This window comes from Mercenaria mercenaria, chromosome 3 (genome assembly GCF_021730395.1).
Source record: "Mercenaria mercenaria strain notata chromosome 3, MADL_Memer_1, whole genome shotgun sequence".
In the NCBI taxonomy this organism is placed as follows: Eukaryota; Metazoa; Mollusca; class Bivalvia; order Venerida; family Veneridae; genus Mercenaria; species Mercenaria mercenaria.
In genome coordinates, this window is record NC_069363.1 from 5,460,336 (window position 1) to 5,485,361 (window position 25,026).

At 34.8% G+C, this 25,026-nt stretch overlaps 1 protein-coding gene across 3 annotated transcripts; it reads left to right on the forward strand.

The window, feature by feature from the left end:
* Positions 1–790: 790 nt before the first annotated feature.
* LOC123525938 (very low-density lipoprotein receptor-like) lies at positions 791–24,728 on the forward strand. Of its 3 annotated transcripts, none has more exons than XM_053537778.1 (7): positions 791–1,199; positions 7,994–8,125; positions 11,804–11,917; positions 14,809–14,940; positions 15,367–15,480; positions 17,828–18,085; positions 19,474–24,728. In XM_053537778.1, the coding sequence occupies exons 1-7, from the start codon at positions 1,127–1,129 to the stop codon at positions 20,112–20,114; spliced, it is 1,464 nt and encodes a 487-aa protein (XP_053393753.1). In that variant the 5' UTR covers positions 791–1,126; the 3' UTR covers positions 20,115–24,728. The 3 variants fall into 3 exon arrangements, with proteins under 3 accessions (XP_053393753.1, XP_053393754.1, XP_053393752.1); XM_053537777.1 differs by lacking the exon at positions 791–1,199 and adding an exon at positions 1,677–1,996; XM_053537779.1 differs by lacking the exons at positions 791–1,199; positions 7,994–8,125 and adding an exon at positions 1,675–1,996.
* Positions 24,729–25,026: the final 298 nt, after the last annotated feature.

A 25,026-nucleotide genomic window follows, 5' to 3' on the forward strand; every position in this document is an offset into this window, starting at 1 on the left:
GTAAACTGTAAAATTATTCATAAATCATTGCACCAGTACCGCAAAATTATGTGGACATATCAGCTTTGACTCCTGACCTTTTGACCTCTTTAATGTGCATATAAAGATCATCATTTTTTTTTGGAGACAACATCCATAGGAACCGGGGATGTTTATACTTTAATAAAGTCTTTGTCTCCAAGCATTAATAATCCGGCCCTCATTAACTTTTTTCCGGAGCAAAAACCACCTATGTATTTCTCATCAAGGAAACCCTTCAGCTGGTATACAGATCACCAGTGCTTTCGTCTAGGTGCCTGTCTGTGTATGCGGCACCTGAGATCTTCCACCATCAATCGCATTATGGCCTAAATTGTATGGTTATGACTTTGAACTTAACAAAACATCTATTGAATGCAACGGAACAAAATATCGGTTTGATTCAGTCTGTGCATGAAGTCTGTTCATAAAACTAATTTATAAATCAAAATGTCTCTTATAATTTTATGAAAAAGGACATGTTTATTTTAACCTTGTTTATCACGCTGTACGGCTGTACGTACGGAAGACATAAACCTGACTAGATCCGACTTGAGTTTATTAATACATGATTCATATTGCGCACTGTAATTTCTGACCTTTTAAAAGACGAAGTACATTATCATTATGATTATGTGCATTTACATCCATAATGATACCGCATATCTATCTTTTGTATGCATTTTGGAATTGTTTAAGGAAACTTAACTGTAGCATGAACTTTACGTCCTTCACATGTTTTGATAAAATCAAGATTCTGATTAAAGCTTAAAGCATCCGGTATTACACAACATCTGGTAACATTTCATTACCGCTTCACAAAAGCAGTTAAAATAATCATTAACACATGAAATCATACGTTTTATATATGTGACACGTCTACTAGTTAAATTATAGTTTGTTTTCTCCAAAATCATCAGTTTTTCTAAAGTCACTCTTATCTAAAATTATTTGTTCTACTTATCTACAAAGTACAAGAGTTTGAGATGAAAATTTCGGATTATATTTTAAAATGAAAATAATCTCATAGCCAGACCAAACGCGTATATGATTTGTAAATGAAAAACATCTTACGAGTTGTAATTTGGATACGTACTTTATAACAAAAATGGAGAAATGTACTAAATTTGTCGGACTGCTTATTCTGTCGATTTGCTTTCGATATGTAACTCTTCTTAGAGGTAAGTGTCTATTTTTTCCATTTCTCTTTAATCAAAGATTTTTACTGCTTGACTGGCGCAGAAGATAAATTGTTTAGTTGTTATATAACTTACACATACTATTTCTACAGATAAATACTACACAGAAATCCCAAAATTGCACAATTTCCTCTAAACGTGCAATAACATGATCGTGAAAGGTCAGTATCAATACATTTGATCTAAACCTGGATGTGTTAATCTTTAAAAATCCAACGTTACACCTTTGAATTTTATTTAAATTTTCTAGATCTTATGGCAACCTGAACTCACTAAATCGCATGTTATTGTAAAATCAATATTGATATATCATGTACGTATTACCCTTTGAAAAGTGCGCGATCCTTAACAGAATGTGAAACCATTTATTTTTCATATGCGTTCATAGAAAAATGTTCAATGTGTACATAAAACATACACGTAGTTTTGTTTGTTTGTTGGGTTTAGAGTCGCACCGACACAATTTTAGGTCATATGGCGACTTACATACATACACGTAGTGTGAACATGTGTGTTCACTGTTGTTTAAAGTATTTGGTTACAAGAGTTTGATGAGAACTTCCGATTATACTTTAAGACAAAAAAAATCTTATTAGTATTTTGTTTAACTATACAAAACGCGCTTGAAATTTAGGTACATGATTTAGAAATGATAACAATACCAGTCAAATTATAATTAATAAAAAAAACGTTCTTTATAACTGAAATGGAGAAATGTTCTATATGTGTCGGACTGCTTATTCTGTCGATTTGTTGTGGATATATAACTCTCCTCGGAGGTAATGATATATTTAGTTTTTCCATTTCACTTTACTATACATGTTTCACAGAAGATACATTTTCTTCATTTTATACAACCTACACATGTCATTTCTAAAGATAAATATTCCGCAGAAACCACAAAATTGCAGTTTCCTCTTAACGTTCAATAACATGATCGCGAAGGTCAGTATGGATACATTTGACCTAAATCTGGATGCTTTTACTTATAAAAATCTAGCGATAACTCATTTGAATTTTATTTAAATTTTCTAGATCTTATGGCTACCTGAACTCACTGAATCGCATGTTATTGTAAAATCAATATTGATACATCATGTAGCCCCTTTTGAAAAATGTGCTTTCCTTAACACATGGTATACTTATTTATCAAACATGTTCAATGTGTCGCAAAAAAACACGTGGTGTTAACATTTGTGCAAATTTGATATAATATTCTGTTTACAGTAATAGGCAATAAAAAGAATCAGTCGTCATCAGGTTTGATAAGCAAATGCAAAGAAAGAGTTTCAATACGCTCATGTGCATTTAACACATAAAAATGGAATATCAAATAATTTCAATGGATACTAGTTCCGATGTGAGCCTTCGTGAATTAGAAATCAAGCCTACAAGAGACACATGTCTAAAACATTCTATAAGAATAGTATAGAAAACACACACACACACACACACACACACACACACACACAAATAAATGTAGATACATAGGATATGATTTTATTTAAATCGTTTTTAACCAATAAATTAGCAAGGCGTGTTTGAACAATTGCATCGGATTCCAAACTTAAACTCAAAGACTTGAAGAACTTAAACACTATTAAACACTCTTTAATAAATCGAAACTACTCATGGAGAACAATTAAAAAGGCGATCGAATAAGCTAACAGTTTACCAAAAAGAAACTCTTCTCAGACCGGTTGCAAACAATTTAAATGAAATCGCACCCTATGTATCTACATTTGAAAAATGAAAGGTAAGGATATATTTCCTGGAAACAAAGAGCATCCCAAAACAGGATAATAGAGCCATGCATCGTCAAGTAGGCATACAACAAAAAGAAGCTGTAACGGAAAAATTGTTGTTGGGGGGTGGGGGTAGATAAAAGGGTCGGGTGTTGGGAGAAGTGAAAAATGCTAGGATGAATATTTACATTCTAAGTAAGACAAAAACACAGTTGGACACCGCCCAAGACACAAACACACACACACACACAAGCAGGAAAAACAACACTCGGACACCGCCCAAGGACGACTGGCGGCCAAAATATGGTGGGCACGACAACTCGCTCATATGAAAAGGAGAGGGCGACGGGGATAGTGGTGAGATAGAGGAAGGAAACGCCAACAACAAACAAGACAACATACGCAACACGAAATACGAGACCGAAAACAAGTTGAAAGTAGGGGCACCGCCTCGGAAGGTCAGTAACCTATATAAAGGAAACTGGGGGCTGAAATGCGTTAAGGGTATGCCAACCTCGCACTTATCCTAGTTTCAACAAGTTAGACTTGTCAGTGTAAATAAAATCAATCCCCGGTGAGAAAGAAAGATTCTAACAGTAGTGACAAAATACCAGATCATATAACGTAAAATATATAAATAGGGTCAATCTAAGGTATGGTTACACCAATGTACTCAACAACTTATTAGAATTCAAAGCATCAAGAGCCTAATATTTAAGGACTGCAAGATAAAAATCCCTCTCCGTCCGTTTTTGTAGGATTTAGGAGAAAAAACATCAAGGTGTCTTACACTTTATTAGTCATTGCACTATCAAATAGAAAGCGTAGCGACTAAATGTAGATGGATCAGTCACCAAACATGCACTGTGCTTAACGATTTTCGCATAATATCCCTTTTGATATTTTTTACTGAGCTCAGTCAGAACAACCAAGTTGAGAACCTGTGAGTTACAAGGAGAAAGTCACCATCATCAAGGCACTAAAGAGACCAAGGATGGAGGAAAATGCTTTTCATCTCCTTGATCGGTCTGAACAAGTGATGATGGTCAGGCTCCGCTCAGAGCACAACAAGCTCAATGCTCACATGTACAAGAAATACAGACTGACATCATCGCCAACTTGTCCATGGAGCATATACTTCAGAGATGTAAAAGGCATGACCAGGAGCGAGCTGCGACTTGGCCGACAGATACCTCAATCCACCAGAAACTGTATGGAGGCATTGAGGATCTGCGGCAAACCGCAAGTTTCATCGAGGCTACTGGTCTGACAGTGTAGTCGCGGACGACAAGAAGAAGAGATATTTTTAACAATTTACAAAATTTGATTAAAGACTCGTACAATTGTATTTTTTTCTCAATAATAAAATCTGATGAAATTTCTGTATTAAAAGATCATTATGATGTATTGAAATGAAATAAAAATATACTAGGTCACAGCTTGTTTCAATTATTTCCCATCCACGAAGACATGGGCATGATTTTGATTGAAAGAAAGGAATACTTGTTCAAGAGACCCAAGGGCTATTTTTGCATATTTTTGTCAATTTTAAGTTGGTACAAATGCCATTTTATCGAGTTTCACATAATATAATTAAATCAAACTCTGCACATACCTTTGGTTATGTCTACCTGATCTTAAACAAAAAGAAAATTGATAGGTCACCATATTATATTTCGCTTAAATCAAATTACATCGAGGTGGGGTGTGGCGGGCATATATACAACGCAGGTTGGTACGAAATACATTATCAATTTTTATTTCTAACAAGGGTGTATATTCAGCCAAACTCTTGACAGTATTCTTTATTTGTCCACAGCTTAAGGCAGAGATATTTAAAAAGAAGATCAAATGGCCCAAGGTCGCTCACTTTAGGAACATTTGGAATAAAGTCGCTGAAAGTGTGTTTGTAGAAACTTTTTTTTCTGGATTTCTTTAGGAAGAAATCATTTCATCATTTCGGCTGCCGCATCCTTTACCTTTAACATATAGATATTAAATGCAATAGGTGTTATCCATTCCATTTAGCCAATCATCCCACTAAGTTGAAAGAGTACAGATTAAAGGCTTCTCGACAAATGCCACGGAAACTCTTTCAGTGTTTGAGCAAATGACTTGGAGATATATCAAATTATCAATCGGCAGATTTCTTACTAAGCAGATTTTAACGTGTTTCTGAAGTATTTTGATGTCATAGAACGATGTAAGTTTCCACCTTTCTCCGAACAAAACCTACAGTTTACGAATACGGATGTACGGTATGGGTACGGTACGGGATTAGAAACAAGCTGTGACTCAATGCAGGGTTGGAACGTCGGTATAAATTACAGACTCCAGTATATGCCGAACTGAAGCAATTTGAACTAAAAGTACTTTAAATGTATATATTTTTTAACCATGGTAATACTAACCATAAACTCTTGTCAGTATATCATACATATTATACACTAGATGCGTTTTGCCGTACGCGACATTAGATAATCACTTCCGGGCATGCACAGAAGACCGCTCCAACTCTGCAATGAGCTACATCGATTTGAAACTACCAAATTGGCACGGTGTTGGGGTAAATGTCGAGCCGTCCGGAAAAACTATCGCGAGCACCTTTAAAATAAGTATTATGTTTAATTTTCCGAATTTTATAAACTAGATCCCCATAGTATACCGGGTGTGTAAGACTAAGTTTTAAAAGCGTTTTAAGGTTTGTATTATATTTCTTTACGACAATAGTGAAAGTCTCCCATAGTTTATGACGTAATAACTTTGAACAAGCCCTTGCAAAACGAATTTTTTGCGAAATATAAACACCGCACTTAATTAACGTTTTCTTTTGCAAATGTTTCCTCAATTAAAACTACCAGTTTTTCTTTTATGAGATTTTTTGGTAATCTGGTATAAAGAGTCGAAAATTGGTAAATACTTATAGTCGGACATTTGTAGTGTTTGGTTAATAACATTTTGATAACCCAAATAATAAAGAGAGGTGTACTTGATAATAATATACCAATTTTAGAGACATGAAACGAAATGTCAAGCCAGTAATATCATTAAGAGCAAAAGACAATCTAATCTTAAAGAAGCTTGCAACAAACTTGAAGAAAATATGAACTCTCACAACATTTTCTGAAATCTATATCCAGACAAATAACAGAGTTTATAAATGCAAAAGACCACCAAACTGCAACCTATGTAACTAGATACGAGTGAGAGTTGTTAATTAAACTTTAATGGAAAAACATTTTATGAAAATGAAAGCATGTCATATGATGTGAAAAATGTACTTTATGTTACGACATGTATGGCTGCAATGAATACTATGCAAACAGGAGACAAATTAAAAAATAGAAGAACAATTCTTTCTCAACAAATTAGAGACCCAGCAGTAAGACAACAACCTGTAAGTTGTCATATAGACAATTGCTGAACAAGAGAACCAAAATTTAAAATATTTCCATTTTATAAAATGAAATGTAACAGTTAATCAGACAATTCACAGGGTATATAAATAAAGTTATTAAGTCATGAACTCCCCTATTTGACGTCACAGTTATGTCCCTTGTTACTTCGACGTCAGAACATTTGAATTACTTCCCCTTCTTCTAGTCCCCTTCTTCTATTGTTGTATATTTAGTATTCAGATATTATCGTTATATGTGTTAAAATCGCACTGTAGAATAATATTTTCGAAATATATGGCCTCCTAAGTATCTATAATTTACATGGTTTCCTAAAATCTTAACAGCTTCTCTACGTATTTATGATGGATGGACTGGGCGTAATAGTTTTGAGCCTGGAAAATGACGTACCTTATTTCATGTATTTAAGATCTATATAACATACGAATATGATGAGCTGGGCATAGCTTTATTTTAAACTGTAAGTTTAAGTATATTTAATTCATACAAACTAATTATCAGGCAATACGATTATCTTAAAATCATTTTTCCATATACATGTACCAGGCAGGTAAATTCCAGGAAAAAGATTATCATTTTTTCTTTGCTATCTTATAATAAGGAATATATACCTTTTAAACTGAAATTATCCGCCTTCAATTTTTCTTTGCAAAATCAAGAACGTATAGTCGTTAAGGTCTACCTTTAGGCAATCAAAAATACCAAAGCTTATGTTATTACCTACTTTCACTTGGAAGCATATAGCGTAAATCAGACATTCATCTTTACAATTAAGCAGCTGTAAAGTTTATATCTGACATCTTTACGGGAAAATGACACTATATACTGATATGAACTACATTCCAGAAGACCACGAACGCATATCCGGCGAATTACTACCTAATCGTACCAAAATGTTGTAGTTCACATCTACACTTTGTTTAGCGATTCATGTATGAAGTGTGTAGTATTTCAAACCTAATGCACAGTACCGTTGATACGAATAATACAAATAACATGATAGTTTGATGTTTACGCAAACTATATGTAATATTTTTTTCGTTTTTCCAAATATGAATTTTGTGTCTACTATACCTTCAAGTCAGACATTTATAACCGGGAACGTTGATATTAACGCAGTTAATGATACTTAATTATCAAGCACTACTCTCGACGAACTTGACTTTTGGAACATCTAAATGTCACAAAATGATCAGCTGAATTTTTTCGCTCGATATCGTGATCGATGCTGACGTCATTCTGCGTTACACATTATTAAGCTGTACATTTCATTGTATGTTAACCGCGGTGGCTGTAAGAGACACTACATTTATTGTAAAGTACTATATCAAATACTGTCGTGAAACACTTGAAAATGTAATATAGAGACACAACATTTTAAACAATTATATCATGGCACTGCAAACAATAAAGTTTGCACTTATCAAATCATCTAACGCAGCCAATATCTTTCAAATCGCTTAATTAACACTTTTAACATTTCTACTGACATTTAGGCATGCACATTAAAACACCTTTACTTGGAAGACTAAACTGCATGGCAGCTAGCGATTTGAATATAACATAGTCATTCGCACACAATGAATTTGATAATCATGCACGTTTTAATCAAAAGCTGAAGACCTGCTTAGAGAGGAATGCCCACCAGGAAAATTGAAATGCAGAGGATCTGGAGTGTGTATTCCAGAGGCATGGAAATGTGACGGTGACCCGGACTGCGGAGACTCATCCGATGAAGAGAATTGTAGTAAGATATAAATCCAAATGATAATGGGTTCGATTCAGTTGTTTAAAAATATTCAACGCGGACAGCAATGACATTAGAAATGAAAACTTGGTGCAGAAACATGTATTTTATTTAATATATTTATTTTCCTGGTGTTTACCAGAAAAAAAAGTTTCAACCAGCTACTTTGTTAGCTCCCCAGAAGTTCCTTATATCAGAATAAATTATGCCATGAATAGGACTTTATTTGTGTAGGTCCACAATACTTTAGTATTCTAGTAAATATGGACTGTTAATGATTTAATAGCTGTTTTGACCATTATCATGCTGGACATGATTGATTCTGCCTTTGCGACCAGTGAAGATCATGATCAGCCTGCACATCCGTGCAGTCTGATCAAGATCTGCACTGTTCGCTATTCAGTCAGCATCCTTTCGGTTAGCACCCCTTTTAACAATTAATGGTGCTGTCCAAATTGAAAGATGGTTTTAGTTCATTATAGTAGCAGGGTTAGAATAGCATTGACACAGTTCAAGTTATATGGCAACTTCACAGCTTAAGTGATGGAAAAAGTCATTGCATTATATCAGGAATCGTACTTGTACCACCGACAATCAACCAATCTGCTGGACATGTGCCTCTCAGGACGAACCGGATGAATTTTCATTTATAGGTTATTATAGGCATATGGATGTGCACTCTTTGAAAAGATATTACTAGCCAGTTCAAACGACTTTAACAGCAGGATATTATGCATTCTCAAAAATAGTAAATTTAATCAGTCATGAAGCATAACAGAGGGAAATAAGCGCAACCGAAAGGTCTTAGTGAATCAGTTTGTCACAAGATTAAAACATGACTGCGAGAAATTTGAGCAACAGATTTGTACTCAGGAAGGTGACATTTACGCAACATGGAAATCTAAGCGCAAGAGTGGGGGTGGGGGATTTGTGAAACATGGAAATCTAAGCGCAAAATGGGTAGATTTGTGCAACATGAAATCTAAGTACATGAGGGGGAGATTTGTGTAACATGGAAATCTAAGCGCAAGAGCGGGGTGGGGGGGGGGGGGGTGAATTGTGCAACATAGAAATCTAAGCGGCGCAAGAGAGGGAGGTTTGCGCAACATGGAAATCTAAGCGGCGCAAGAGGGGGAGATTTGTGCAACATGGAAATCTAAGCGGCGCAAGAGGGGGAGATTTGTGCAACATGGAAATCTAAGCGGCGCAAGAGGGGGAGGTTTGTGCAACATGGAAATCTAAGCGGCGCAAGAGGGGGAGCAAGAGGGGGAGATTTGTGCAACATGGAAATCTAAGCGGCGCAAGAGGGGGAGATTTGTGCAACATGGAAATCTAAGCGGCGCAAGAGGGGGAGGTTTGTGCAACATGGAAATCGTAGGGGCGCAAGAGGGGGAGATTTGTGCAACATGGAAATCTAAGCGGCGCAAGAGGGGGAGATTTGTGCAACATGGAAATCTAAGCGGCGCAAGAGAGGGAGATTTGTGCAACATGGAAATCTAAGCGGCGCAAGAGAGGGAGATTTGTGCAACATGGAAATCTAAGCGGCGCAAGAGGGGAAGATGTGTGCAACACGGAAATCTAAGCACAAGAGGGTGGGGGATTTGTGCAACAGGAAGAACTTAGAAGTGTAAAAGGAAGTTCTTAACATAACAATGAGATCTTAGCGCAGCTTGGAGACTAAAACGTGACAGGAATGGGTTGGTGCAATAAGGGATTGTAGCGCTAAAGTAAATCTACAACACAACACGGAGAATGAAACATTATCTAATGATCTTAGCTTAACGGAGAGAGCTTGACTTAACTGGAGAGTATAGTAAAACAGGAAATTTTAGCAAAAAGGGATATCTGATTGCCACAGGGATATATGAGTTGAACACGGAGAGCTAGTGCAACAGTTTATCTTAGTGGAATAGCAAAGCGGCTAACTTTGTGCAAAAATGGAGAGATCAGCGGGAAAGAGGAACAGCGTAATACTAATACGTATACAGTAGAAAACACATTGACGTGTTCAAACTCTGGCACCATTTTGGTACTTTTCATAAAGTAAGGTCATCGGTGAAACTGTATTTGAACCATTAAAGAGTGTGCTAGCTGGACGAATACGTATGCTAGAGACCAGATGTTTTATATCAGGAAGATATTTGTCAATGAAAAAAGGTACAATAGGAATGAAAGAGTTATCTTCCTCGTCACTAAGACCAATCTCAAGATTTAATAATGATAGGGACAGAAGGCAAAAAGTAAAACAAATAACTTTAAGCAACACTTTCATAATATCTTACTTCAGTGACATTGATATTGGGCATACAAGACGCTAAAACACAAGTGTGTGTCCTTTATCAAAGCCAGCTACCCTGTAAAGTTTGATAATAAAATCAATAGTACTTTAGAAGTACAGCTGAGAACCATGCAATACTGGTAAAACTTTATGCAACACTTTCTGGCAAACGGGACCTTAATATTTGGGATACCTGAACCTTAACGGAATCTTGCCTGTCTTTTTAATAGATGAATCCGTGTGTTGTGTGAGGTTTTATGGCGATAAGGGCAACAGTTAAGAGTCATAACTAAGAACTTGTTATAAAACTTCAGTTGGAAGACAACAGCGACTGCACTTGCAACGCTTAAGCTGACACCAGTTTAATGAAATGACCATCCTTACCCTGCTTGTTTGCCTGTATTACTGGATAAAAAAGTAATAAATCAGTTATTTACGGCGGCCAGGTAGCACAGCAGTACTGACCTTACTGGCATCTTCCTCACATGAATCAGAGGACGAATGACTGTTGACAGTGTCGTCCGTCAGTTATGCGTGTCATTAAGATTACTCAAGAACCGTTCAATGCATTTGGCTCATATTTCAAACAATGATATTAAGAACATAGACAATAGGCACTGTGTAAGAATCTTAAGTCTACCTGTCCCATTTCGATTAACCTCACTTTAGTATATATTATTATTATTATTATTATTATTATTGTCGTTGTTGTTGTTGTTGTTATTATGTCCGTAATACTTCAAACCTATCAAGGAATTTAGTTTTTCACACAATAATAGAGGACATTGATGAGAGAAAGAGCAGTGTGCAGGAACGACAAATAGTTTGCAGAACACTTTGTTTACATAATTATTCCCATGTTTGGAACATAGCTTGATATAGTAGTCGCAACTTGACCGCGATGGTTGACCTTAGGCTGATTATTCATATCGGTTATTTCATTATAGAAATCAAGGGTGCTTAGGGTAGCTGTGTATATTTATATGGAATTAGTTTGTATACAGTGCAGCATCAAAGTATATATATTTTCATTTGAGCAGTTAAAACTTTCCAATACACTTATTTACATTTACACAAATTTATATTTCCCTTTTCTCGTACAGCTCGTGTTTTACGTACACTCCTTTTCAATAATATGTTGTGCCTCATTATGTATTATAATGCAAAGGTCAAACATCGGGGTCAAGTTGCGTCCACTATAGGAGTTGAGGTAAATACTTTGAAAAAGCATTGATAATAAATTGATTAGCTCACCTAAACTTCCGTTCGAATTGTTCACTGTTATGAAATATTTACAGATTTTGGTCACCTTTTACACGAATATTTTCTTCGGCACAGAAAACATCATTGTTATTCATTATTGCTGTTGTCAGGTCATGAGACTATAATTTGTGTTCCAGCCGAGAAGATATGCCTTGAAAATGAAATCATATGCAATGGGCGCTGTGCGCCTATGAGATGGAGGTGTGATGGGGAAATGGATTGCCTTAGTGGAGATGATGAAGCAAATTGCAGTGAGTAAACATTTAACTTAATTTTGGGATATTCCTTATCCGAGCAGTATGGTTTTTATACTTAAACAACCCACTTGCCACTTCCCGTTATGGGTTTGAAAGTAGAATTTTAGTGAGTCAACGGCTGGCTTTAGGATGGTTGGATATTCTAGTAAGACCGTGCCTGAAATTACCTTCGGTACGGATAAGCATTCAGGGTATTTCTCCACTGTAAATATCTAGAAAATAAACATATGACATTTACGTACTTCTGTGAATTGTCCGCACAACTTGTTGACTTTCCACCAAACGTGGAAAAATTCTGTACCAAGGTTAGTCTCACTGTTAGCTATTTAAACTGATATACTACTAATCAATGGTCTTTCGGACCTTTTATATGTATACGTAAGTAAATTGTATTGACTTTTCTATAGCTAATTGTTGGATTTCTTCCAGATTGTACAAGAAGGTTCAGTGTCAAGGCAAGCTTTGCAGCTTCAATTTGAATTTTAGTAGAGTAATAATAAAATCCTTTTTGATGAACTGATGAGATTTGTATGATAGGAATTGTCAGTGCCAAACATAGTTGTGCCTATTTTAAAAGTAAAATGATTGAATTAATTTTGACAAAGTAATTGCCATTAAAATAAGAAATATAAGTATGTTTCCACATCACGTATCAGAATAGTCCAGCTCATACTATCTACTAAGGCGTAAAAAAATTTGTTTGTTTCCGGTATCCCGACCTACCGTAAATTTTTGGCCCGACCCTAAATGTTTTTATGGCCTTGGAGAATATTTTTTTTCAACTTTTTAACAAAAAGTTGAAAAACTGCATTTTTTATGCTTTAAACATGGCCAGTGATGTTAGAAATCAACTTACTGATGCTCTAAAGGCATAACCCCCATATTTGTATTCAATTTTTGACATAAAGTAATTTCCGAAAAGTCTCCCTTAATAAAAAAAAAATCCAAAAATAAAAATTTTCCGACCTACCTACCCTAATTTTTTTGAACATGTTACCGGAAACAAAGAATTTTTTTTAGGCCTACAGAAGATAATGCAACGTTTTTGCAGTTACTTTGTGATGTAGATGGGACTTGTTACTGTAAGGAAAGAAAAGAATACATCAAAGAAATACATTATATATGTAGAAAACTTTATTTGAAAAAAAAACAACAACAACAAAATACATTTATTACCAAAATCCAGTGTTTCATTCTGGTACAAGAAAATAAAATCAACTGGAAACGTGAATTAAATGCTTTTAGATGTCAAGCAGACGAATTATGTGTTTACACGATTACATTACAGTTGACTGCTGACTATCTCATAGCTAGTAATGCTCAACCTTTCCCCACCCCCCGACATTCAAACATAAGATAAACTTCTCGTAAAGCTACTATACCGTATATATCTACAGTATATGGATAAACAGCGTAATGATAAAATGTTCCATAATAATAACAAATAATTATCCTGACACCTTACTCAACTGTTTAAGTAAGTAAAAATTTAAGATTAAGTTTGAGTGCTCAAGCATTATCTGTAATAAACCCTTGTATTGTTTATCAGTTTTCAAGCATTATCTCTACCAATCTCTTCTAAAGTTTACGTGGTTAATTAATTTCCATTGCTTGAGCATTGTTTGTGGTAAAATCTACTACCATTAATGTGATAAAATGATTGTTTGTGCTGAAGCACTAGTATGTAATTAATAAGTATTCCATTGTTTAGGCAATAAATTGATTATCAGTTTCCATGCATGATCTATACTAAACTCTCTTAATATTTACGTAAACATTTAATTTTGTATGATGTTTGGTTATTTACTAATCTGTGTCTCTTTTAAATAACCAATTAATATTCATTTCGCATTTATTGGTTGTACTCAACTGCTCAAACTATTTCAACCACCGGTTCATTATCAGTGCTCAATCATTTTTATCACATTACTTTTCTTTAATCTAGATACTCTTACCAATTAACTTTAAGTGGTCAAGTGTTCTCTGATCTATACTCCCTCATACTCCTCTCCCCAATCACCACTCAAGTAGTTTAGTTATTGTCAGTGTTCAAGCACTACTTGATTTAGATACAATCACCGATTTAGCATAAGTGCTCATGCATCATCTCACTATTCCAGTCACCAATCAATTATCAGTGTCTAGGAATTGTCTGTTATAACCTGGGTTACAGTTATGTCGTCAATTGATTGTCATGGCTAAGCATTGTCTGGACCAAACGTTTGTTCTATTCAAGTAAGCAATTGATAATATATAAATATCATATGGTAGCGTGTGTGACATTGATACTGTCAACTCGAGGACAGAATGTCACCCGAGGCGAGAGCTGACAATATCAATGTCACACACGCTGCCATATATCTATTTATTATTATACCGAACAAAATTAAGTAAATCTACATAAAAGTCAGTCACTGTCGTCTGAATCGCCTGTGTAAATATTGAATAGTGACGTCACTACTATAAGTGTTCAAGGGAGGCAATCATTTCATAAGATAATTGAAGCAGTTATTTTCCCTTACATGACATTCAAAATATCAGCACGGTCACATGACGTGACAGTCACTTTTGCTTGGTCACGTGTCAAAAAAGGTTGAAAATGTTTTTGATTGTCAAAATATCTCTTTCTTGGCTAATGGGATTTTATTATTGTAGACAAAAATGGGGTATAATAATCAGTAATAATGCTCAAGCATTGTCATGTAGTCCAAGTAATCAGCTTGTCATGGCTTAGCACTGTCTCAAATAAACAATCATTTTTGTAATCACCTGAAACTTTCTTGTCTTTATCTATCAAAATTATGACATGCGTGGATGCATTCGTTGTTTTCGATGTCTCTGCATAAATAATCATAATTTGAATGTTTTCATTTCTTATTCAAAAGCTGAATATCTGCGAAGAAAGGAATGTCAAGAAGGACAATGGAAATGTAGTGACACTGGACAATGTATTTCAGAGACCTGGAAATGTGACGGTACTGCAGACTGTGGAGATTCGTCCGATGAAGAGAACTGCGGTAAGCTATACCTAACAGACAATCAAACTGGCATTGACCTAGAAATTAATTCTGCATTTGTGTAGTCTGAATTTTCCCAGTAGTTGCTCCCCTGATATACCATTATTAAACTCGTAAGTAAAAATAGAAATTCGTTATAAAGTTAAGTTGTTGACCGAGATAACGCAAAACATTCATTTAATTTCAGTAAAATTAGCGAACCGTTACAATGCCCCTATATGTTGATTTTATGTCTGTTGCATATTTGGTCAATAAGCTAAAGGAGTATTTTTGCATTATTACTACGCGTGTCCGTTATAAAACCCTTTTTTAAAGCTTTATAAAATAGATTTATGATATGGGCCACTTACCTCTAAATATCTTACCGCGCGGCTATATAATAGGACAAACTGGCTACGGTACTAAAACTTTCGTTCTATGTTTCAGGTCCACTAACATGCGCAGAGAATGAATTCACGTGTAATAGAAGTTGTGTGGACATCAGATGGAGGTGCGATGGAGAAAATGACTGCCCTAGCGGAGAAGATGAAGTCAACTGCAGTGAGTAAATTTCAACTTGATATATGCCCATTACAACCGATTTGTTCACTTTTCTTGCTTTTATTTACTTGTCTTTTACCGCCTTGGAAGGTTCAAAAGCCTATTTGCAAAGGTATTTTTGTCCATGTGAAAATCATATCTGGCTGACTGACTTTGTGGAAGAACAGTTGTTCTACGTAGTACCCTAGTGCTGTACCATCCCTTACATACGACATAGTTTGATCTCTTTCCATCATTAAAAACTGTAGGATTCGCATGTATCCAGGAATGTTTCAGTTTGACGAAGAATGCAGCAAAACTAATTTCTAATTTTTAATGCGGTCAGAACACGCAAACATAGTTCTACTGAAGAAGTCAAATACCTAAATATTCTCATATACTATGATTTTGACATTATGTGATCATTAATAGAAGAAACTGATGGTCATTGTCTTACACAGAGCACTCATTATAAAAACACTTTATTTTCAACATACTTATACTTGTATGCAAATGATGTATTTCTCAAACCCAAACTTTACTACAGTTAATACTAAACAAAAATGCAGTATTAGTACCATAAAGTAAATTAAAAAGAAGCCTAAACATGGGATAAATGCCATATTTTTAGCTAACTTTCAATTAAAAATAATGACTAGTATTTTCGGAAGAAAGTAATAATTGTAACCAGGTTGAATCAAATTCACCTTTTTACTTGGGATAACTGATATCTACGTAGCTAAACCTCAATTAGTGTAAACTATGTTAAATGCTAAATTTTGCAAGTACTTTTCAATCAATATAAGCGTGTTTTCTTTTTTGATAAGAAACGCAAAATAATGTTTGAACTAACAAATCATAGTTTTGTGAGTTATAAAATGCGTAATAAAATCTATTGCCCTGTCACTATATGGAGTGTTGCTTTACCGGTGATAAGAAATGACTTTAAAGCAGTAAATTTTATTGTTGAAATATAAATCAGTCAAAGACAAAAACAATAGACCGGCCATTAATATAAGCGGCCATGTAATAATTTAACCTATACAGGCAAGTTAAATAGTGAATATTTCGATAATACGTTTACTTTTTTTCAAAAGCTACTGTCAAATTCAAATGAATCATATCTATCAATCGCTGAGTCAGCCAATGCATTTATAGTCCGTAAACTTTTTGACAATTCAAAGTGTTTCTTTTAAAGCATGAACATTTTGTATGTCTCCGTAAATTTATGATCGGTGTCCGAAAATAATAGCGACATTGTACAATGTTTGCCTCTTAATGAGGTTCACCTAAGAATGTATCTACCTGGAAATGGTAATATCGACCTAGGGCTTCACAAGGTTGTTGGATCCACATATTGACCTAACACAAACTGCAACAGATTATGAATATTAACAACTCAAGGCATACTTGAGAATAGAGCCATTCATATATAACATTTACAGCGTGTTTGTCATTTTTAATCAGTGTTTTGATCTTAAATTTTACACGACGTTTCATTGCTATGACACCAAATGCTAAGACGTCACTGCTGGAGTTTGTCTCCTCGTACCTGCCATTATGAGTATTCATTGAAATTAATGTGACTGTGTCTAGACCAATGACAATAAATGTAGATTTAATGATAATACTTTTTATAAATCAGTCGGTATATACATAATTAAATTGATATTATGACATATTTACAAATAGCTTTGTGGACAGAGCGTATGGCTACCGACTATAGGGTTATAGGTTCAAGTCTTACGTCCGGCCTTATCAACGTTTTAGCTTTTTATGCGTAACATGGTGGCCATTGCCGTGCAAATTATGACTTTGGTGGTTAATCTATAGAAAGACATTCACTTACATTCAACACTCTTCTTTGTAAATATCAGTAATCCGGCCAACTTTTTATTGTTTATATGCAGTATCATATTCAAACAAAAACAAGAAATCAGCAAATAAATTCGACAACAAAACGACTAAAAGTACAAAAACGTGAATTATGTTAAAATGTATAAATAAGCGCTATATCGATGCAATTTCATGACATTAAATTGAATCTGTGGTAGAGTAGAAGTAATAGATCTTTCTTATACCCCATTGTTGACATTATGTAATTTCAAAAAGAATAAAAGTGATCAGGTAAAATTACGAAAACACCCGAAATCATTTGTAAAGATTAATTATTACCGTTTGAGTACCTATGGACAACAATATCTCTATTGACAATATAATATTTAACATTTATGGCCTGTAACATATGATTGTTTGTTTAGTGTAAAGCATAATAATAATAAAATTATATGTTTTTATATAAATGTTGTCGTTCTTGGTCTTGAATATCGGCTAAACTAATCCCTAGTTTAATACGTTCTACTTACAGAAACAACTTGTTTATCCACTCAATTTCAATGCAAAGACACGTCCAGTTGTATTGACATCAAATGGGTATGTGATGGAGATGCTGACTGTCAAGATTCCAGTGACGAAGGACAAAATTGTTCTGAGCGCAACAGTCCACAAAGACCTGTTTGCTTTCCAACTGAGTTTGAATGCAGAACGTCAGGACATTGTATTCATACCAGCTGGCTATGTGACGGAGATATAGACTGCGCTGATGGGTCTGACGAATCTGATGATTGTATGTATAATACCAACGATATCTTTCATATATTCATTGTGTATGTATAAAGCATGTTGTATCATTGTAGAATTTGCATTTTATTTTTGCACTTGTAAATTTCGCTCTGTAATGTTTGTCGCATATAAATAATTATTCTCTTGTAAGTATAACGTACATTTTGTTAGTTTTGTACATATTCTGTTAAATTAACGTACATTGAAAAGGGGAAGTATACTGTGGAAGTATAATCATAAAGTACCCAGTCTTGGTGGTGAATTGTCTGCCCTTGAAAATCGGAAAAAAACTGAATAATCTGTTTTGAAGGGCAGATAAATCAAGATCAAGCACCGGTTTTTAATACATATTTCCGTTTTAAACTTGATTCTCAGTACACAAAGTTTAAAGGAATTCTGTCCGTAGGAAAAGTTTTGCCTATATACATATAGGAAACTGTCAGATGTGTCTTTAAACAACAACAGGGAATCTAACTAATGCTAACCATAGAAATGCATGAAGTTAAACAAAGCAACTGCAGTTTAGACCAGTTTACTAAATTTACATTGTAAAAGAGCAAGCAGATAAACTAAGCTCTGTAAGTTACAAAAAAGACAACCAGAAAAGCACGGTAAACTAATGTAAACAATCAGGTTAATAAATCAAACTATTGATGTAAATGGTAGAAATGCAATTAGTCATACACAGAAGGGTGTTTCCTTTGCTGAGTGGTTAATGTTCCTATACTGTCCCGCTGTTGGTTAAAAATCTCGCTTTGTTTGTAAATTCCTTTATACGAGGAAGCTCTCCAGCTGACTTACGGAAGGACAGTGGTTCTACCGAATACCTGCCCATTATTAAATAGTGCCTGGAGGTCACATGGAGTCTTCATTCACCATCAAAAGCTGAGAAAACGTCATATTGCCTACAGTTGTTTCGGCGTGATATTACACTTAACGTGAACAAAAAGTAGTAAAATACACAAATTTATATATATATATATATATATATACAACGAAAAGACATATTGACCCAAGTTAAACTATAAAACGGCAAGTAAACGGAACCATTTTATGTCCATTGTAAAATGTACAAGCAGTGAAATCCAACAGATTAATTCATAATTCATTTATAACGTAAAATTTTGAAAAAATGTACACCAGTGTTAAACTTTCACTAAGAAACCTTATATAGTAATATTATGGATATAGAATTATAGCTTTTTGCTTAAGGTTTTCCAGCGACTATGCACGAATGAAAGAAATGGGCTGACAACATTTGTCAGATGTTTCAAGATCGCTTGTGATGCTGTATTAAATCATATTGGCTAAAATCTATGAAGTTAGTTTGTTAGTATTTTTGCTATGTGTAAAATGTATATAAGCCTATACAGATTAGCTTTCTGTTTACAGGTCAAAGTACATGTTGGAGTCACACCTGTCCCAATAATACTCACTGTGACATCAAAGAATTTGCAAATCGAACTATGGTGGTCCATTGTATATGTAACAAAGGTTTTATATTGGTCGAGGAAGGTCATGGGAAACCCGAGCAGTGTAAAGATATCGATGAATGCGAGGATAAGCATGCCTGCTCCCAAATTTGTATCAATACAATTGGAAGCTATAAGTGTGATTGTTATGAGGGATATATCTTTATGCAAGATCCCGAGATGATCGTTTACTGTCTGGATGATAGTAAATCGGCAAATACGACCTTTTCTTCCGCCACGCAAACAACTTACAAAACTGAAAAACCCATCTCGGGGATGACAAGTCCTAATAGTTTAGTAACAGAGGATACGAATATGCAATATCCAGAAAGTACTATGGGAGATTCTGCTTCAACAGAAACAACAAGTGGTCCTACAGATGAGGATGTTATGCACAGCTCAGTAGAAACGGATGCTGGCGAAAAACCAATCCCAGGCGCTACAGGAGGGGAAAGTGATGTTACAGTTTCTGCAGAAAATACCAATAAAGCGACTAGTCTACTGCAAATAAACTGTTTATATTACATTTATTTTGCTTTCCATTTGCTTATTTTACAGTAACTTCTTTAGTAACGTAACGTGTATTTGTTTTTATATGGAAGTTAATATGCATTGTTTGCTGCAAAGCCACATTTGAATCCCAAAATCTGTATAGGATATCTGAAAGAATTGAAACATTTACTGCTCTGTTTTCATCCATCTATTTAAATGTGTGTTATGTTCAAATAATTGAAATACTATAATTCGTGAGCAATTCCTGTTTTAAGAGTGGTGTTCATATAAAATGTAGAAAAATATATGGAATAGACATGACATAATGTTATTAAAACTACGTGTAAAACATTCGTGAAAAATGAAGTTATACTTGTTGTGCTTCCAGCAATAGGCTTTGAAAGCGAACTGCATGGATTCTGACAAGTCTGCGCGAATGCGCAGGCTGATATGGATCCATGCTGGTCGAAAATGCACTATGTTGTTTTTTTCATGGCGCGGCTCATATATGAAACTAAAAATGATAAAGTTGGTGAAAATAGAAGTTAGATATAGTTTGTAAAAATGTAAGAAGAATGTAAATTTTCTGCATCATTTTAAAAGCGTTTACTACCTTCTGCACAATAGTTTTAGCAATTTGTAAGGATATCTCGCAAAATTCTTATGTAAATAAGTTTGTAATACTAGTCACTTTAAGAGTAGTACTCACTTTTTATGGATTCTTGACATAAGTTATTTTTCGCCTAAAATGTGTTGGTTAGTCCTTCGAATATTTCATTCAGTGTCTCAACTAAAAGTTAAATAATTTGATAAGATGATTGTTTGTGAAATTTTTGCACAACACCTTACGCAAGTTTAGGTTGGGTGCGCACCATAAACCGGTTTAAGCTCCCCAATGGTGTTTTTGTCACTGACCGTTCCAAGGCGGTGCCCCACTGTGTTCCTTTGTTTGTTCGTTTTGTCCTCTTGTGTAGGCTTTGTGTGTGCGCGCGTGTATGTGTGTGTGTTCCTTTGTTTGTTCGTTTTGTCCTCGTGTGTTGGCTTTGTGTGTGTGCACGTGTATGTGTATGTGTGTGTGTTTGTGGTGTGCACGTCTGCGTGCTGTAGGTTTCGTTTTGGGGAGGCTGCGATCTCCGATGAACATTCTCAATCTGACCTATCTGCTGTAGTTTTGCTTGGTTGCATTCTACTTTTCCAAATGATCTTTTAGATTTTGTAAACTATCACAAATACAATCAATTTTTCAGTGCCTTGTGACGGCCATAAACAGTCTCGCCATACATGAATTCAGTGTTGTCATAAGTTCTGGACCTTTGGGATCTGCTTTAGCCAGGTGCTGGGAGTGTGAGAGAATGTGTACACTTCATTATAAGAATCAAGTAAACCGAGCCTGCTATTATGTTGTCATATAATGCGTTTAAAAAGACAGATAATAGCTGGTTTAAGTCACACCAACACCTGAACAATAATGATCAAATGGAAATTTTCGAGTGTACATGTTGGCTAAAGACACCATATGCAATCCTGGCATTCATTCTATTACGACGGATCATTGGTAAGCACAGCGGCAAGATACTTGAATTGATCTTGGCCACTTGTAAACTGTTACGCAGTAGCATGAAGTTGATCTCAATCCGGCTGCTGAGGATTGGAATGGAGACTGAACCTGGCCGATGTTCGAACTGTAGTTAAACATTCCTGTAACGAAACTAAGACACTCTACTTCGTAACGTAGCCAGAGTTTAAAACCGTTATTTAGTTCATTTAGTAACATGTTGCAAGTGAATAATAATATTATTCTAGTGTATCTCACTATATTGTCAAACTAGCAAAATACTCAGTCTGTTTGTAAAAATATAAGAACAAAACAATACAGATAACATACCGATATCTTTTTACGGTGTATGTATGCGACGAAGACTTGATAAAAACTTATTACTAGTTACACAGAGTGTTTAAAAAAAAGAAAGACATTTTGTGTTGTAACCTTATAGATAATTTTGAAGCGGATTTATATTTTTATTAATAAAATCTGTAATAAAATGACAGAAATGAAAAAAATCACTCACCGACCTCGCTCGTTTTGTAAACATTAGCGTAGTACCTGCGGTACCCACTGGCACCAGAACAGAAAGAAAATGCCTCTGTACATGTTATACCTTACCCCTAGGTATTCTATAAGAACCATGGTCATAAACGGGAAAATATACTAACCCGTTTCAATCGTAAATTTCTCAACTTAAACGCACAGTTCGGTGAATGGTTACCTAGTATAACGAACAAGCGATAATTTATCTTCCATCGTGCACCAGTCACATTGTCTCAATATTTCATATTGCTGAGATTATCAACATAGTTTATGCTTTCGTCAACGTTACAGAAAAAAACTTGCTTGACCTTCCCTAATGAACATCCGGTTTAGAGGTCACGGCAGTATGCACATTTTTGGCGAAATGTAAACAAACAAAAACAGAATTTAAAAAAATCACATTTTTACAATAAACTCGAAATGATGAATGAAATTCATCTTGTATATGATCTTTAATTTGAACTAGTACATTGGTCTGCATCTGTTCTGTTTATTTTATTCATGTTGCACATTTATGCTGCATTTTCACATTTTAGCGAACACTTGTAGTGAAATGACGATTGACATACATTTTCACATTAACCAATCAGAATGGTTTTGTAATCTAGAACGGAACTTCACCAGGGAAGTTCAGGCAAGTTTTTTGTGTAACGTTGAAATAACTATTAACTCCGCGTTGTTTTTCTAAGATAAGATGTATTGGAGAAATGTGACCGGTACACAATGGAAGATAAATTACCACTTGTTTGATATCCATAGTACACATTTACGGAACTGCGTCTTTCGGTGACGCCGTCTAAATTCGTTTTCGTTACCTATGCCACGTGACTTCAGTTTGCAAATCAAACTACTTGATAACGCATTATAGGTAATTTATCAAAATGGAAGATTTATGCAACACTCTGCCTGATTGGACGAGAGTGTCAATTTCTCTCACTCTGTTGATTGTGCTACGATGAGTGAATGTAGACAAAGCGTTTGTCCTAAACGACGCTGTTCACAGTTTTAAAGCTAACTTTGGCTCAGTATATTTAGCAAGACTATTGATATATCTCAAAATGATAAGTAAGTTTAATAAATATGATAAAAACCTGTTCAATACCAACATATATCAAATTAAAGAGAGAGCTGAATACGGTCTGCGTATCACATGAATAAGGGTGTGATAAGAGTCTTTTATGTAGAGAAGTGCTTTTTAAAAGATTTTCCTTGTTACAATTGTCGTCTGTATATGAAAAGGTTTCTTGCTTTTGTGACATATTCAGGTTGCATATTAAAATGACTACTTGTTTGCTTTGATATATTTGTTATAAATTATTTAACTGATTTATTATATATGAATATTTTTCTTTAGTATGGTATGCAAATATTGAACTCAGTTGAAATCTGTTTTATTATATATATGCTATATAATGACTGAATCTCGTTACCCTGAAATGAAGGTACACTGCATACAGTTTATCAATGTGATATGACTATGAAACAGAAATATTTACAAATGTATGTTTCGCTTGCCCTTCACTTTTTTATAGGTGTGACGTTATTGTCCAAAGATTCATGAATAGCGAATATGCTCTTTGTTATAGCGGGATCAGTTGGCCTATTTTAGAAATAAATAAAAATAATAAATAAAAAAATCCTTTAATTGATTTTTTCTCATGTATTCTAATCAAACTTGATTTGTAGCATCTTTATTAGGCCCGCAGCCAACTTTTTTCAGCTGGGACATTTGAACCCTTTTAGGGGCTGCTAGATCTAAAACTAGAATTGCCTTTATACAGCGTCTCATGAACAGCCTGGTGGATCTTTGTCATACTTGGTCTGGAGCATCATTATAAGGTCCTCTTCCAAATTTATTTATATAGGAACTTGGGCCCTTTTAGTGACCACTATAGCTAAAAGTAGATATGCCTGTCTCTGTCTTCGCATTAACCACTAAAATGTAATTGTTTTTTTTATCAAACTCGATGTGTAACAATATCATAAGGTCTCCTGCTTTTTTGTTACAAATGGGGATAGGGACCAATTTAGCTAAAAATATAAACACGTTTAATGACCTCTTCTCATGAACCGCTTCATGAATCTTCATCAAACTACTGCTGTAATTATTCGTCTAAGGATAAACGAAACAAAATTGCAACCCTACGAAACCGTTGCGAAAAATTAAAAGAGAACCATTTAAATTGTTAAAGTGCGGTGTTTAGTTTTGCAATTAAATTTTGAAAACTGTTAGATGAAAGATGAATGTTAGATGAAAAATTCATAAACTTCTTTCCTTATTACAATAGACAGTTGGCGAAAGCTGTCGCGAAGTACGCGAACTTATTATAAATTTGAACTGTTGCAAAGTATGCAATATTATTCATTTATATGTATCCGCCGGCATGGCGGATGTGTGTTAATTTAATGATTATGTTTACCGGCGGATCAGCGTCGGCGGACTTTTGTTCATGTTTTTCACGCTTTTCATGTGAATTGCATTGTTTGAAATTACTATAAATAGGTGTATTATATTAAAAGAAAAAGGTTATTTTTCAGTTTGGGATTTATAGAAGTAAAAAGGTGTTTAAGAAAATAAAATATGATTTAAATGATATGGATATTTGTTATCATTCAAAAATAGAATAAAATATTATGTAGCATTTAAAAACTGGGGCATTCGCTACATAATTGGCGCCGGAACCCGGGAACAAAGAAACACCGATAATAAGTGCTTGTGATTGTGAATAAAGTGTAAAAAAAAAGGAAAAATGTCGAAAATATCGTATTTAAAAGGCGTTAGGACAAGATTTTTCAACATCTTGAAAACGGAAGTTGAAACTGCACAAGAATATTGCAACGTGATTTAGAATTCAGTGACAAGGATGAATGCATAGAGAGTGCTGAAAAATG